General features: G+C 34.3%; 1 protein-coding gene across 3 annotated transcripts in view; it reads right to left on the bottom strand.

The window, feature by feature from the left end:
* The window catches only part of LOC115448112 (calcium/calmodulin-dependent 3',5'-cyclic nucleotide phosphodiesterase 1), a 302,717-nt gene that overhangs the window by 13,146 nt on the left and 273,214 nt on the right, over nucleotides 1-16,357 (bottom strand). For 2 of the 3 annotated variants that reach the window (XM_037441797.1, XM_037441798.1), the window contains exons 5-9: nucleotides 12,801-12,845; nucleotides 11,043-11,292; nucleotides 4,807-4,923; nucleotides 2,392-2,532; nucleotides 996-1,165 (exon numbers count right to left, since the gene is read on the bottom strand). In XM_037441797.1, the coding sequence (XP_037297694.1) occupies nucleotides 996-1,165; nucleotides 2,392-2,532; nucleotides 4,807-4,923; nucleotides 11,043-11,292; nucleotides 12,801-12,845 (723 nt within the window). The remainder of the gene's footprint in view (nucleotides 1-995; nucleotides 1,166-2,391; nucleotides 2,533-4,806; nucleotides 4,924-11,042; nucleotides 11,293-12,800; nucleotides 12,846-16,357) is intronic. The other variant, XM_037441799.1, reaches the window with a different exon arrangement.

Raw genomic sequence — 16,357 nt, 5'->3', positions numbered from 1 at the left:
TTTCTGTGGATAAAGATGTTCTTGTACTTTTATTTTATCACAATTTCTATATTAATGAGAATAGAATGAAGAAGTTATTGTTCATTGTGTAACTGCAGATGTACATATAATTATTTTCGAATATATAACACATGAGTGTTGTTTAGTATTCAATATTACATCCAAAAAATACAATTAAAAACTCGACAAAGTGAGTGGAGAGTGGAAGATAGTCAATGAACAACGACAAAGTGTTGCGAACAGCAAAATAAGGTAAAAAAATCTTATTTCGAAGTCGGCACTTGAGTGCCATACAGTCAAGTCTGTTTTTTAACTCATATTTTTTAATACGTCCACAGCAAAATGACCCTAATGGATCTGATGGTAAATAGAATAGTGTACAACGGATGTCTAACATTCGCGTCAACATAAGAAATAACTATCTTTATAATTATGTTCGTAGAATCTATGCTCCAGATAGTTTAGTTATTATTGTTATTTACAGTGTAGTCTTTTACCAAATCAGTTGCCCGAGGCTAAATGGGACATAAGTACAATAATACACCGCAAGTTTTTGTTATATTTTGGAGATACGCATGGTATATGGACAAGAAATTACATTGAATTCCATTATTGTATTGCTTGATGTCTACAAAGTATTAAACATACCCGATATTACGTAGATTAGAGTACGTTAGAATTGAGAGTACAATCTGGCTGTCAAAAAAAGGAAAAAATAGACTTTATTTCATGCCTTTTGAGGTCACTCTTGAATGGCTCCCGGGAGCCGCTTGATTTCGAGAACTAACGAAGGTAAAAACCATGAGATAAGACATCTTAACGAATTATTATTAGTTATATATACAGTTTTAAAGAAATGTTTATTTATTAACTAATTAGTAAAAAACTTCTGGAACGGAGCCTGTGATGGGTTTTGAATACATAATTCTATTTACAGTCTAAGGAGAATTATGCCTTATTCTTTTCTGGAATAATAGCTTAATAAAAGAACTAACCTGAAAGCAGCACTAATATGGTGGTTCTCGAGCACCGCTCGGTCGTTGTACAGCAGAGCAGTCTCCGAACCCGACATCACGTGGAAGTTGTTCGTGGTGCCAGTGTGCTCGTAGTCGTGGACTACAGCTGCTACCAGCGTTGCGAAGATCTCCAGATCTGACAGCCAGTTCTAAACATTCGAAATTTAAATTTCATTCGATGATAAAATCGTTCCTAATTTAAAGTTCATTCTGTAATAAAAACTTTTCGATAATTTAAAAATATTCTAAATTTAAATTTGATTAACGGCATTGATCTTTAGGATCTGTGCAGACGTTAATTCTCAGTTTTAGAGTAATATAATGTTTAGGTAACAAATGGAGAGCATCTGTTCGCTGCTTTATTAACCAATATATGCTCTTAGTATACCGACTTTCATATGAAAATTACAATTTCATATACTAATCTATCTGTCGTTTCATCTAATCACATTAAAATAAACGTTGCATAAGTGCTTTCTCAGAAGCTATATGAAGCGAAAATTTAATATGATTCCAAATTCATACCGTTATGAAATATAAACTCGAGTCATAGATACAGCAGGTAAGTGGAAATGCTTCCTGTATTTACTTTATCTCGCTTCAGTGAGTGTAGCCTAAATTACATGGGTTTGTGAAGGGACGGATTCGCTAATAAGGTTGGGGGAGATAAATAGATCGCCACAAGTTATTAATAGACCTATATTTTAAAGCAAACTAGACTGATAATCGTTATTAAAAAGTTAAAAATACAGTGATAATTTGACTGCCGGACTGAAGTAAAATCGTTCATTTAAAACTAAAAAAATAAGGTGATAGAAACACATAGTAAATTTTCTGATAGGGAACGTAATTTTAGTTCTCTCAACACGACTTCGGCAGCAAGCTGAATGTGTAATGATCAATGCGTAATTTCTATCTCTATAAGAATATACTCTATCCTATTTTATGTGTGTATTTCTAACCAAATAGATTTACTTTTACACAATCCTTGACGGTGCAAAACCCACATCCTATAAAATCAGCAATACTCAGTCTGTGCCTCGTGGTCCCCATAATTTATAACAAGCCTCACTTATCCGTGCCTGTACGGTTTATATTAGAGCGAATTACCATGAGTCCCGTCTGACACAGCATATAATGTACAGTTTGCGCACGTCGGCACCGGATTGTGATACTTGCAGGGCTCAAGAGTCGTATAATTTTAGAAGTCCGTGCCTGTAGGGTTTATATAAGAGCGAATTACCATGAGCCCCGTCTGACACAGCATGTAATGTAGTTTGCACGACGTCAGTACCAAATTGTGGTACTAGCAGGGCTCAAGACCCCTATAATTTTAGAAGTCCGTGCCTGTAGGGTTTATATAAGAGCGAATTACCATGAGTCCCGTCTGACACAGCATGTAATGTACAGTTTGCGCGACGTCGGCAGCGTGCAGGTTGTTGTGGTAAGGATTGTGGAATTTGCAGTATCCCTCCTCTATCCGGCTTAGGAAGTTCTCCAGGATCGTGGGCGGTACCTGGAAGGAAGAGTTTCAGTTTTTATCAAGCATGAAGATTAACTAAATGAAACCTCACTGTTTTGTTATTAGTCGAGGAATACCTGGAAGGAAGAATTTCAGTTTTTATCAAGCATGAAGATAAGTTAAATGAAATATCACTATTGTTATTAGTCGAGGATTTTCTCTAGTTTTTATGGCTGTAGGATGAATGATTAAATTGTCATTTCTTGATGACTGATTTCAAGCTCAATCCACTGTCTGCAGTAAAATCTGCGGTAATTATTTTTCTTTTCTTTCTTTCAATCTCTCTATGTATATTAAACTGATGTGTGAAAATCAAGTATAATCAACATTATCCCTGGCTATATGTAAAGTAAACTAAAGCCCGTTAAAGTGTCTTAAAAATTCTTTTCTTCTACCATGCTTTACTCCAGCCTAGTTCCAGACCTAGCCTGATAAGTTTCTTGAATTCCGCTCAAAGGAATAAGTAAACAAACTAAACTTTGACTAATATATCTTAATAAATAAACAACGTCACCAAAAACTTTAAATTAAACTTAGTGTGCATTACAAAATATTGCAGAACGTACAAGTTTCCCTTACTTCGGGCTTCCAAATTTCATACAGAAATACTTCGCAAATTATCTTTTAAAAGCTGGAGCGAAGTTGGAAGTTTTGACAACCGCCAGGCGTCTAAATGAGTTTCATATTTTGTTTTTATACAGCGTTATTGGGATTTAATTATATTACTTTACCGGATAGATGAAGAAATTAACAGGTGTTTTGATTAGGTTAAAATTGATATAATTGATGACCTTGAAAAAAAGAAGTGAAAATATTATTATTTTTTTAAATACAATTTATTGAAGAGATGATCAAACCCAGATATTTCGTTTACGAATCACTGGTTGACATTGTCTTGCGTTCAATATTATATTCATTACAATGTCTACAAATACCTTCAAAAAGAAAAATGCTTGCACACAGCTGCTCGAGAGCAAAGTCGTTAAGGCATTGCCACTAAACTAAATATATTTTTGAATAAGATCAGGGTGGTCTATTCTAAAGAGCTGCTCTGCTCCAAATCCGTCTTTTTGCAATTACGGATTTCCATTCAAAGGACAGATTCGTTAGCTATATAGGTAAGAGAGTAAGAAATTCCCTATTTATATATATATATATATAGAAGGAATAGGGCCCCCTGACTGACCTGACTTAGTTGATATAAGAGACCTACAATCCAGAATAATTAAAAATAATTTGTTACAGCAATTTAACATCCATTGCTATTATAATAAAGTCTACGAGTACCAGATAAAAGAATATTTATGCCAAATTATAACGTAATAAGTATCGAGACTAACATTTCCTTAACATTTCCAATTTTCCCTTTTACGAAGGATTGAAAGGGAAGCCATTAATGTTATTACCGCTGGGTATAAACGAGGTCACGGCTGTCAAAGTTGATGCTCACAAAGCAAGCCAATATCAACGGTTTGAAGAGATCGATCAATTTATAATACATACATACATACATAACATCACGCATTTATCCCCGAAGGGGTATGCAGAGGCGCAACTAAAGCACCCACTTTTCGCCAAGTATGTTCCAATTTATAATACAGTTTTGGATACATTTGTTGCAATAATTTATATAAAAAAATAAGCAGAAATTTTAATGAAATGAAGTCATACCTTTATCCTCTAAGGGTCCCGTGACGAGATAGGGATGAATTTATTCCCATATCTGGGACAATCCCAAGTTACTATGCAGAGTATGTAAGATTTTTTTTCTAAAGGATCGACTAGGGTTGCACTTATTATCGACTTATGATTAAACACTGTATCACATTATGTTATTCTATATTAGTGGCAGGAAAAAAAAGGTGGGAAATTTTAGCTTATGGATCCGTCCTTCCTCACCTCCAACAATTGGTTCCATATCGGGGTTTTATTGTTAACATTGAGTGTATATTGTCGAAATATGTAAGATTAATCGAAAGACAGTGGTTCCCGTAATAAAATAAGGTCATACTCATACCGATAAGATAGGTTGAACGAATAATTAGCACAAGGGCACCCACACGGTGGGCGCCATTTGACGATTTGTTTGAGGTCTGTAAATAAATACTCTGTCTTCTAAATATATATATTTTTTTGCGTATATTTTATCAGTTTGTAACCATGAACTGCCGCATGTTTACATAGGTCCCTCGATTAAAAATACAACTGCATATTTGGGAAGGAAAATACTGACACAAACTGAAGGAGTATCCTACCATTTTTACTCACCTTAAACTTATGAATCATCCCGTAGCGGTTGAGTAGTTCATACCCGAGGTACTTGACGGGCGCGCCGGCCGACGCCTCGTGCAGCGCGAACACGTCGAACGACCATTCGTCCAGGGTCTGTAGACAGGATTAGAGTCGGTTAGACATTCGATGATAGATAATAAATTCGACGGATGTAAAGTTAATTGAGGCAATATTTAGTCTTATATTTAGAATATACTGCACTAATGGTGCAGTTAATTGTTTATTGTTATGTAATAATATGTTCATGCTGTGACGGCTTGTAAATAAAACAGCACTGCAGCAATTACTTACTGAAATGTAACAAATAAGTATGTAAGGTGTTTGTTTTGTTGGCTGTTGAAATAAATAAATATCTTCCGCCACTTTTCACATCGATAATACGTTTCGTAACGGTGGTAGAATCATGGTGATTTATGTGTTGTGGAAGAAACTACTTATTTAAAAAAAGATTTTTTAAATTTAATAAGTTACGCATAATTTTTTTTTTGTTCTTTTTATTCTTTTGTATTTTAGAGGCTTTTAGTGACATTTACACCATGCCAGCCCCATCATGCGTAATTTTTTTTTTTTTTTTAACGTTGAAACGACGTTCAAAATATTCAAAAGTATTTGCATAATATTCTAAACAATAACTAAAAATATTGTAGAACCAGTCTCAGGAAATATCATAATATTTTTCTCACAATCAAATTAGTCCTTGGGAATTAAAATTCTTAAATATCTAACATAACAAGAAAATTACCATAATATACATGTTTCTGCTTGGTTACTTTTAGTATCAAATAAAAGCTAATTATAAGTGTACGAGTGAACATAGCTATGTCTAAAAAAGCCTACACGACTAATAAAAAAGTAATTAATGCCAGCAATGTCCTAGACTTCAAAGTCGTTTGAAAGTCAAATAAGCCTAAATCCAAAATCCATTGTACTGAAATTCTCTGAGAATTTAAGATTCACAAACATGTTAATGATAAACACACCAAGTGACTGCATTGTTTTTGTGGACCTCAAACATGCTGTATTTGTGTCGAACAAACATCGCTTACAGACCTCAACTACAGTAGTTAAATAGACCTTTGAACGTCAAGTTAGTATTTAAGTAAACGACAAAGAGACGAGGTAGTTGTTCTATTTTTTAACTGTATTGTTCTCGAAGGTAAATGAATGTATAATGTTCTTTATTTTCAAGGAACATTTCATTTCTGACTAAACTGTTCTTTAACATTAATTTTACTAAAGGTTTTGTAATTACTTAAGTGCCATTGCAATATTATATTTGAGCGTTTTATGACTTAAAGTTGTGATGGCCAGATAAGAGAATTAAAACAAGAATGGTATATATAGCTCATATTTGCAAGTTTTTTTTGGAAGTGATACCATAGCTTCGTGTACATACACATATAATTTTATATGACAGGAAAGTTAGTTATTATATTAGGTACTTCTTTGTGAACTTCATTACATCGATTTTGAAACAACGGACGTTTCATTATACACTAGTTAAAACGACATATATTTTATTGTAACTTCTTTTACTCTATCGACGAAGGAAAATATCGTAGAAAATTGAATCTTCCTAAGACTAAATGAATACTTGAGCTACCTCACATTTATCGCTGGCCAGAACAGTATATTAAAATTTTAACCTCTCAATGCTTCACTTAAATAAACAGTACACCATGGCAGTTTTATTCCAAAAGTCTTCGCAAACAGAGCTGCGATCAAAACCCAGTATAACCTAAATGACAAACACCTCAAAACAGCTTAAGTAATTAAAAATTGCAAACCATTGCTGCATAATTACGTTAACCGCTGTAGGCAGTTCAAAGTTCAGCTGGAACAAAGGGCGATACCAGACTCCAGGGCCCGACGTGAAGTCAAACGAACAAAAGACTAACTAAATAACAATCCGACACGGCTTGGTAAGTAAATTGGACGAAACGTTGCGATTTATATTATTCTTTGTGATGTGGAGACGGTTTTGTTGGAATAAGTGTGGTGTTTGAGGAATGAATGTAGTCAATTGTCACCAATACGAGTGATTTGTTCAATACCTTAATGTTTACTAAAGATTCTAGTCAAAGGTGACCTCGGTTTATTAATAGAGCTCTTAGTCTCACAATGATTAATAATGCTAAAAATCTAGTTCATTAATTAAGTTGTTTTATGTCCTTTGATTTCCAAGTCTTTATTGCATTAAAATATAGATTCAGTTACTTTAAATTTTCCAACAAAACATCATTCTATAATTTAAATATCAAAATATTTCATAAGAGTTAAAGCAGAGCTCGGCAGATTCATGGAAATAACAGATTAAACACGTTTAATCCTCTAAGATTAAACCCGTCTATAATTCCAGGAATTATACTAATTACAACACACGTGGCAGTAAAATCTTAGTTACGATGGTCAGACCATATTCTGAGAGATGTAGGGTCGTAATTCAGAAGGGAACCCAGATTGAAACGTATAGCCCACACGAAGCATTTTAATTAGGGGAGTACTGTTGTAATGGATTTTTTAACATACGGATAATTAAATTGGTTCTACTTCCAATTTTTTAGAGTATAGTTTGTTATATATTGTGTCTAGACTAGAGTTTTGTCAACATAACAGTTATTGAGAATTCACAAAAGGAACAAATGCAATTTCTATACATTGGAATTTTTGATGTGATTTTTTTTTTATGTGTTATTAAAACATATTGCTACCTAGCTTTATTGAAAATTAATCATCATCATCATCATCAGCCGCAGGATGTCTACTGTTGAACATGGGCCTCCCCCAAAGATTTCCAGATTGACCTATTGGAAGCGAAAAGTAATACTTATGTGAATTGCACTTTAAAATGTTTTGAGTGGTGCGGTAATAGCGCTTGCTTAAATTATAATTACACCACGTCTGATGGTAAGTAGGAGTCCAAGAATACTCTCAACTTTTTATGAATGAGAGACGGTCACCGACATTCAGTTCTCGAGTGATTAAACTCCTGTCTTCTTGAATGTATAGTCAGCCACAAAAGTAGCCGAACCAATTCAACATTTCTTTTCAACTTTTGCGTTCATATCGATAATTGTTTTTGCTATAGTAAAATAAATTTCGAAGGGTTGACTTTATTTTAGATAGAAAACATTCCGTTTGAAGTTAACTAATAATTTATCGGTTCGAACTTAGGAACGAGTGGTCTATTACCATCAAATTACCTAATTCCTTTACCGAGAGATGACAGGTAGACAGACAATCAGAAATGTTTTTTGTAATCTGCTTGATAATTCGTGTTACGCCAATCTCACATTAGTGTAGGAAAATAATAATAATACTAAATTAGGTTAATACAATTGTAAAATACTCCATCGTACACATCTTTAAAAGCTACATAAGCATTAAACTTCCGAAATCGCCTGCACTTACCAATTTTATATAGAATGTTAATTTTCAGTTCATAGCTGTTATGGATACAGTATAGATCAATTTAAGCCGAGGTAACTACCCACTACCCCGTAATCTAAGACAATACAATCTAGTTACCGAGTATTTAGTGCTTGTGTGTGCGCTAAGTAATTTAGGTTACCTCATGATTCTACGAGGCGCAGGATGTAATGAATTTTTGATGTCATTAGATAAGATTTACGCTTTGGCTTCCTGGATTTATTGCTGTTGTGTTAGAATTATGTGGAGTTAAATTTTCTGCTGTTCCTGCCAAAAGTGAATTAAGGTTTCCACCTTATATTGCAGCATGATTATTAATGGGGTCACTTGATAAATATTCTTCACGGACAATAAATATCCAGAACATTAGAAGAATGTTATTCTGGCCTTAAAGCCTATTTTGGACTAAACCAGATGTTGACGAGCAGAACTAGAGAGTGATATAGTAAGTGAAAGTGTTTGACCAAATAATAATAGAGAATATAGAGACTAGTACAGATACGTTAAGTTACTAAATTACTTTCTATTCGACTAAAATATTAGCCTCATCCGAACAAGGCTCATAGGACGGGATTAAAGAAGACAAGGGGGTGAGCATCCAAAAACAAAAGCAGGCCGGCATAATTGTGTCAACTGTGGAGGGGTATCATGTCTTGTCAGTCGACATGCACTGCACCTGATGGTAAGTGGAGTAGAGTCTAAACCCCACTTCACTTACCATCAGGTGCAGCGGGGTCACATAGTCGAGCACGTGTAAAAAATATGTTGCCTATTATAGGTACGAATAGCTATAGTAACCTGATTATTAATTTTCTACGAAACAGAGCCCAGTCCATTCGGATATATCATAATTGATGCTAAAAAGTATAGGTATATATAATAATATCTTCAGCCTGCCTCTACCACTTTCAAACATGGGTATTGCAAACTACCAAGAACCAAATATTTGCAGATTAAACATACATAATCTTGACCAAAACCAATATTTACTGTCTTAAATCTAATTTAACAACAAACTTCAGCAGTACATTGACCATGTACACAATCCCTTACAATGTAAAGCAAACACAGATGGCACTAATTGAGTATAGATCTGCAAGTTTCATAAAATCCATTATCTGATATTAAAGTTACCGCGTTCGAATGCTAATAGCCTTGGAGATTAACGTTTGAAGTTTTTGAATGTCGCTTTTTAATGACGTACTTCGACTTACGTTTCTTAGGTACCGGTACTATAGATTATTATTCTTGTTACATATAGTGTAACAAGAATAATTTTTCAGAGGGGATAGGGGATCTGTGTCCTAGAAGTAATTTGTTCTTTTTTTTTAAATTGATAAGGTACAGGAGCCACCGGAAAATAGCGGCGATAGCCTAGTTGGGTGTGGAACGGACTGCCGAGACGAATGTCCGCAGGTTCGAATCCCAAGGGCACCTCTGACTTTTCTAAATGGTGTGTGTATTTTTTGTGAATTACTTCTTGATTTAACGGTGAAGGAAAACTTCGTGAGGAAACTTGCATAACCAAGAAGTTCTGCCTTAAAATCTAGTGGATGGGCACCAAGCAATTTTGGGGTGAGCACTGACTCCCTCTCAAATCACCCTCATATACGCCTGTTTCAAACTACTAGATAGTAGGTATCTGCTATGCAAATCCGTTTGAATAAGTACCATCGCTTGCCACTGGTAGAAATACTTATAACATGTCTGTATGTATTCGATTCCATCGGCGGACAAGGTTTGTAGTTTTTTTTTTATTTTGCTCTGCTATAAGTAATATCATGCCTACATGATATCACTTATACTACTTGTATCCTAATACAAGAATGCCTTCAAATCCCATAAAACAGTAATAAATTGTCAATGTTATAGTTTATTTTGTAATACTAATTAATATGTCTTGGTGATATATTAAAAATATTCATTTATAGTAATTAGTGTTGATACTCATTTAGTGCTGGAAGATACGCAAAAAAGAAATTAAATTGATTCGTAATCAATTTAAAAAAAAAACAGTAAAATTTTTTTTTGGGCTATTTCTATAATTCTATGTATCCAATTAGGGAAACCATTGTAATTTCAAAATCTCTATTACCACTCTAATTGGCCAACACCACAAGATTACTAAAAAAATAAACTTTAAATTCGTGACTATCCAGTTTTCACAAACAAAGAAGAGACTATAACACAAGTCTACTTAAATAGACAAAGGTAAAATCAAATTATTTCTTAATTAACATCTCATCTAGTTATTGTGAGGTCTAAATTACTAATTGGTCGCTCAAGTACCCGCGTTGTTCTGCAAACAATTTAATTGGATACTTCCCAACCGTCCAGAATTCTAAGTGTTATTTCTAACAACCACTTCACGTGTGTTGCGTGGTTGGGTTCATAAAACGTTATGTCTATTTAGTTTGAATGTTTCCTTCACTCCTGAGATAATTTCAGCTAATGACTCGGTAATTTCAAAAATTTTGTTTTAACTATTGTAATGTCATGTTATAACTTTAAATTTGCGGTGAAAAGTTTAATTTTTAATTACCATAATACACGTTAATGAGCAGTGTTTATGTTGAAATCTATAATTTTTGGTTAAATTAATCATTTGTCAAATAATATTTTAGTGATACCTGTTTTCTCCTATTCCTGGTCATAATACATCATGTCATTTCCATATTTAATAGTAAAATTTAAAAAAAATATCTATTTTATTAGCAGAGCAAATATCTGAAATAGATAATAAATCATAAACCAAAATGATATGAAAAGAAATTGGTACGCACCTTCAAGACTCGCACAACATCCTGCGGGAACTGCATAAGCGCCGTACTGGTGACCCTTCTGTAAATACGGTCCACGAATATCCCGGCCCGTATTGCATGAGCCACCGACCGGAACTTCGGCTTTTCGTCCGACTTCCGCTTTGCAGTCGCCAATTGTCGCGTGAACGTTGACGCGAGCCATTCTCGGACTTCCGGCGGCACTGCATCCGGTTGCACCTCCGAAAGCTCGTCGTCTTCGTCAGCCAATCGTCTGTGTATAACACGGCACCAAATTAGATGGAATAAAAAAGCTATTACAAGCTAATTCGCGAAGCAAAAAGCTTCGACATCCCACCGTAATGAAATTAGCATAATACCAGGAAGTATTGAGCTTTCGGGTCCTCTTGATAGCGGTTCCAATGAAAGCGAAGCTCCTTATCATCGTCATCGACAATGGCGTTATAATTGACAATACAATTTTAACATCATTTGAAATTTATATTAAATAGACTATTTGTATTGAAGTCATTTCCAAATTCAGCTATTAATTGATCAATAAATTTTAAAACAAAATTATTACCTTCATCTCCTAATGTTTTAAGCTAAGTTCAATCAGTTTACATTCATTGATTACTTCAGACATATAGTTAGTGTCTTCATACAACTATGTCTATTTTACAAACTATGTTAGTTACATCTATGTTATTGTACATTTGTTTTTAATATCTAAATTAATTTATATCTAGCTTTCTAAACACTAATTCAATTCCTTGATTTCAAAAGTGAGAATAAATTCGGAGAATCAAGCCTCTAATGTGGTATCATATAGAAAGGGTGAATGTATTACCTAAATATCTTAACATCAATAAAACTGACTTAATCTAAATTAGTGATTAAACAAATGAACTTGTTAATTAGTCCTCCCTTTTGTTTCTCCTAATTTTGAGTTGGTGAAAGTAACGAGAAAAAGGTGGTTCTGAAAAAAAAAGTGACTTATCGGAGACGTCAGTGGGTATGCGAAAACCGAGTGAAATGGTTGCCTGATGATAACCGGAGCATGCTATTTCAGGGCACTAGCTCGATATTCCGTATACGAAGTACATGCAGCGTGCTCAAGGAGTCCTAATGCTACAGATTGCTTTCCATTGTTATAAGCCATTGTGGAATATTAATGTTTCCATTACAATGAGTTGTATGAAATACAAAATGATTAGAATGTGGTGCATTTGGATATTACTTATTCTGATTTAGTTAAATACAAATTGTATGTTTGATGTTTGAAAAAGACTGTTATTAAAAAAATGTGAACTCAGAAATCATTTAGAAAGGAAAAGATATACATTTATACACTCTTAATATCATTCTTCCTTTTAGTAATAATGATATTATAGAATATGACGAGTAAAAATATTTCCATTCCTAGAATGTGATGAAATATTACGTCCCATTCCTATATAGTCGGCAATGTACAATTACTTATATCTCGTTGAAAAATAATAAAATAGTACATAATTACGGTAAATTTGCAAACGCGGTCTTCGGTATTGGCTTTAAGCCTACTCAATGGAAAGCAATATAGCACATGAAACAATTCACATGACAAATGAAGCAGGTCTCGTCGGGATGCTCAAGGAGATGTTAGGGCCATTCCAGCAACATCCCAGTGAAAGGAGAACGCTGAAGAAATAGCAAAAGACGATATATTTGACATCATAGATGTGCATTCTGCTTTCACTCAAATGCCATTGGAAGCTATAATAACTGGTAACATCGACACACCTAAACACCAGGGTTGGGGCTGACTGCTGGCGCGCCACTGCAGGTCTAAAATAAAACACGCCGTCATTGTGACAGAGTAAGGGAAAACATCAAGGCGCGGGATTCCCGTTGACGATGACCGGTTATCCAGCATCAATAAAAATAATATACTTGTAAATAATACAACAAATTTTGATGAGGATGAACGATTTGTAAATAATAATTAATTTAGTACAATAAACACATGATCATATATTGAATTTTATAAACGCTAGAAAATAATTTAACTTAATAAAATTCTCCTTACGAAACTGGTTTGCGGCGTACTAGATATAAAATTGTGTAAGCAAAGGTGCGGCTCAAAATGAAGTTCATAAACTCAAAATAATTTCACAAGAATTCACGGATAAAGAACCACAAGAAATTTCTATAAAAGTAAACAGACTTCACATTACATAAAGGATAAGCGTAATGGAATTCCTAAAGATAGGTCAACCAGAAGAATAAAACACATGCCTAGGACACACAGGGTATATGAAGACGGCAATCACAAAGACAGTTCACACAGGATTCAGACGTCACAGGGGACTAAATGTCTAAACTAATCTAAGGGAAAATCATCTATGCTACCGAGAACAAGTTAAGCAACAGTTAAAAATGTGAAAGAACAATGAAAAGTATACTTTGCCTAACTTATCCTCTGAAATCGTTTAGGAATATCCTGTAACCTAAGAGGCATCAATCGAGACGAATCGTTCCCGACTGATGACAGTTGCAAAGTAACTTTGGAAACACATGTGCACTAACAAGAGGATAGGTAAGTTTAAAAACTGAAGCTTCAAAATGAACAGAAAGACCTAATCGCATAGATTGGACAGAAGGGAGGCGCGACTACTTGGCCATTGTCGGCGTTGTTGTAACGGTATTAACTTTGCTTCGTTCGGTCTCTCTACTGAACATCTTGCCCAGCAGGGTGTGCGCAGGCGCCGCATCTGGACCGTGACGGGTTGCGCGCGCGGCTGCTCGGCTGCTCTCCTATCCCTGCGTTAGACACAATCACTGGCGACGCGATGCGCCCGCTGCCATAACTAACGTTATCAACACCCTATTAAAACTCTTCAACAGTCGCGTTGAAACTGCAGTTGCTAAATAACCTAGAGCGCCAAAAACAGCATACAGAATGTCGGAGCATCAAAATATATAAAATCGTAGATATTATAATCGTATACATTGACTCGGTTTCAAAGTTAATTTTGTTTTGAATGAATGATTCGTACGGATTCATTTCCATCGGGATGTTGGAAGATGCCGAGGCCGTACAAGTTGATTTTATTTTCAAAGCTCTGTTGGAAATTGAAAAACATTTAACAAGAAACGTTTTCCGTCAAACGTTATTAAATACGCCTTACACATAAATGTTCTATACTTAACACGCTCTTGATGATATTTTTAAGCAATATTTTTTACACATGACGTGGATTGGTGGGAAATGCATATTAAATCTGTTAAAATAGATATTATTGTACCTTTAATTTTACTTATATTTTTTATCTCGAAACTTGCGTCATTATTATATTCCTATATGTTTTACTAGTTTTGTCTGCGGCTTCGCCATCGTAACAAAGTTTTTCAGAGATAAATATATTCCCGTTATAAAAAATACCCTATATCACTCAAGAGTAACGTGGCTTCCAATTATTGCAAAAATTTCAACTTCGATTCATTACTTCCTGAGATTAGCGCGTTCAACAAATAAACTCTTCAGCTTTATGAGTATAGATTATTTATTTAATTTTAACATCAACATTGTAATCGTTATTTAGAAAACGATTTACACAATATTTATCGTAAAAACATAATTCAAAAGTGAATTTGAATATGAAAGCGAAATGTATGCAAAATATACACTCGCATGCAAATCTGATTCACTTTCGAATAGTTAATGCTATTAAATTGCGCGGCCGCGTTTTCATAAGCAAATTTCATGTACTTTTAAAAGAACACTGATACTTTGATGTGTACTCTTTGTAAATTTAATATAAATTGGATTTGCCAACCCTAAACTCAAAGTTGAATATTTTACTTCGTTAATAAATCCAATAGAGATGACATTCAGGCGTTCCCCTGCTAAGTATCGTACTAAATACAATTTTAAACCCCTGTAATTTATGCAAACAAAAGATAACTAAAATTTTTAAATTTTCTTTTCACTTCGGTGCATTCACCTTATTTGATATTTTAACCCGTAACATTAACAAAACATATGCTCATTTCACAGAGTTAAAGGTTATCACAATTTCACACTATGATCACGTTCAAACCATTGCAAGCTAGATTTAAATTTTAAAAACATTCTCTCTAAATTGCTCATTTGTTATATAACTGTGGTATACAAAAATGTTACGTGGAATACGCTCCACAACTTACACATGTAGACTATACCAAGAAATATTTCGTAGGAACATTCCTGCAGCTGCAATAACGAATATAAAATATTTTCATAGAAAAATGGAGGTAAAACTGGAGCCAAACAAAATCATCTCGACGCTCGTTACGTTTTCGACGTACCGTTTGTTTCTTGTTAAGAAATGGAAAAAATGTTTCTATGTGAGAGCCTTCGTAAGTGTGAAATTGTTCAGTTAGAAACAGCGAATATTGGGCCCTTGATTCTGTTATATCGATTTAGGTTTATTCTTGAAATAAAATTGTGGCTGATGTTTTAAACTAGCTAAGTCACGTTCTCAAAATTCGTTTGCTAGTAATGTAAACCAACGCTTAAGGGACGCTTTTTTATGTTTACTCGAATGTTAGATATTTAAATAAAATTCGAAGACTGCAGCCTTTATAGTAATAACTAACTGGAGGGACGTTGGAAGAAAATTAAAATGTAAAAAAACCGCGATATAATCTTAAATAGTTCTATTTCCATGTCTAATATTCAGGTAAATATTATGAAAAAATAATATTCACTTTTCCAGCGTTTTAATAAGAAATTTGCCTTTATATTTCTAGTTTTTGAACGACCAAACAAACCGCATCCTGCATTTGAGCCCCCGCCGCAACTTTATCCCAGTTGAGTCCACTTAAGCGCTCCTTCAACTTTCTTGGAACAGGTTATTTTTTAATGTTATTTTAAAAGAAGCTAGCTAAAACCTTTAAGGCGTTAGTGCATCGTGTAATCTGAGTATTTTCTGCGACAAAAATATAAATGCACTCATAATATAAAATGTTTTTTACGGGCATAACTACGTGACTTTACTGTACCTGATGGTAAGTGGAGTGGGGTCCAATAGAATGTCGACTGACGAGAGATGATTATCCTTCGACAGGCAAAACAATTATGCCGGCCTTTTGGAACCGGATATATACAGGCTGATCCCGGAATGCGACACATTTACGTGGACCACTTTGGCGGGTTTTAACACCTTGTGTACAATGGTTGCTATCCGGGCGGATATAAAATATATCCTATTACAAATATATGTTAGGGAAAATTTGAATCAGTCCCCTAACTAGATTTTTATGTTCCAATAAACACCCAGAAATATAAAAGAATCTAAATGCATTGCCGATCATAA

The sequence above is a fragment of the Manduca sexta genome, chromosome 23 (assembly GCF_014839805.1).
Source record: "Manduca sexta isolate Smith_Timp_Sample1 chromosome 23, JHU_Msex_v1.0, whole genome shotgun sequence".
Taxonomy (NCBI): Eukaryota; Metazoa; Arthropoda; class Insecta; order Lepidoptera; family Sphingidae; genus Manduca; species Manduca sexta.
This window is presented reverse-complemented; position numbering and strand designations above follow the sequence as displayed.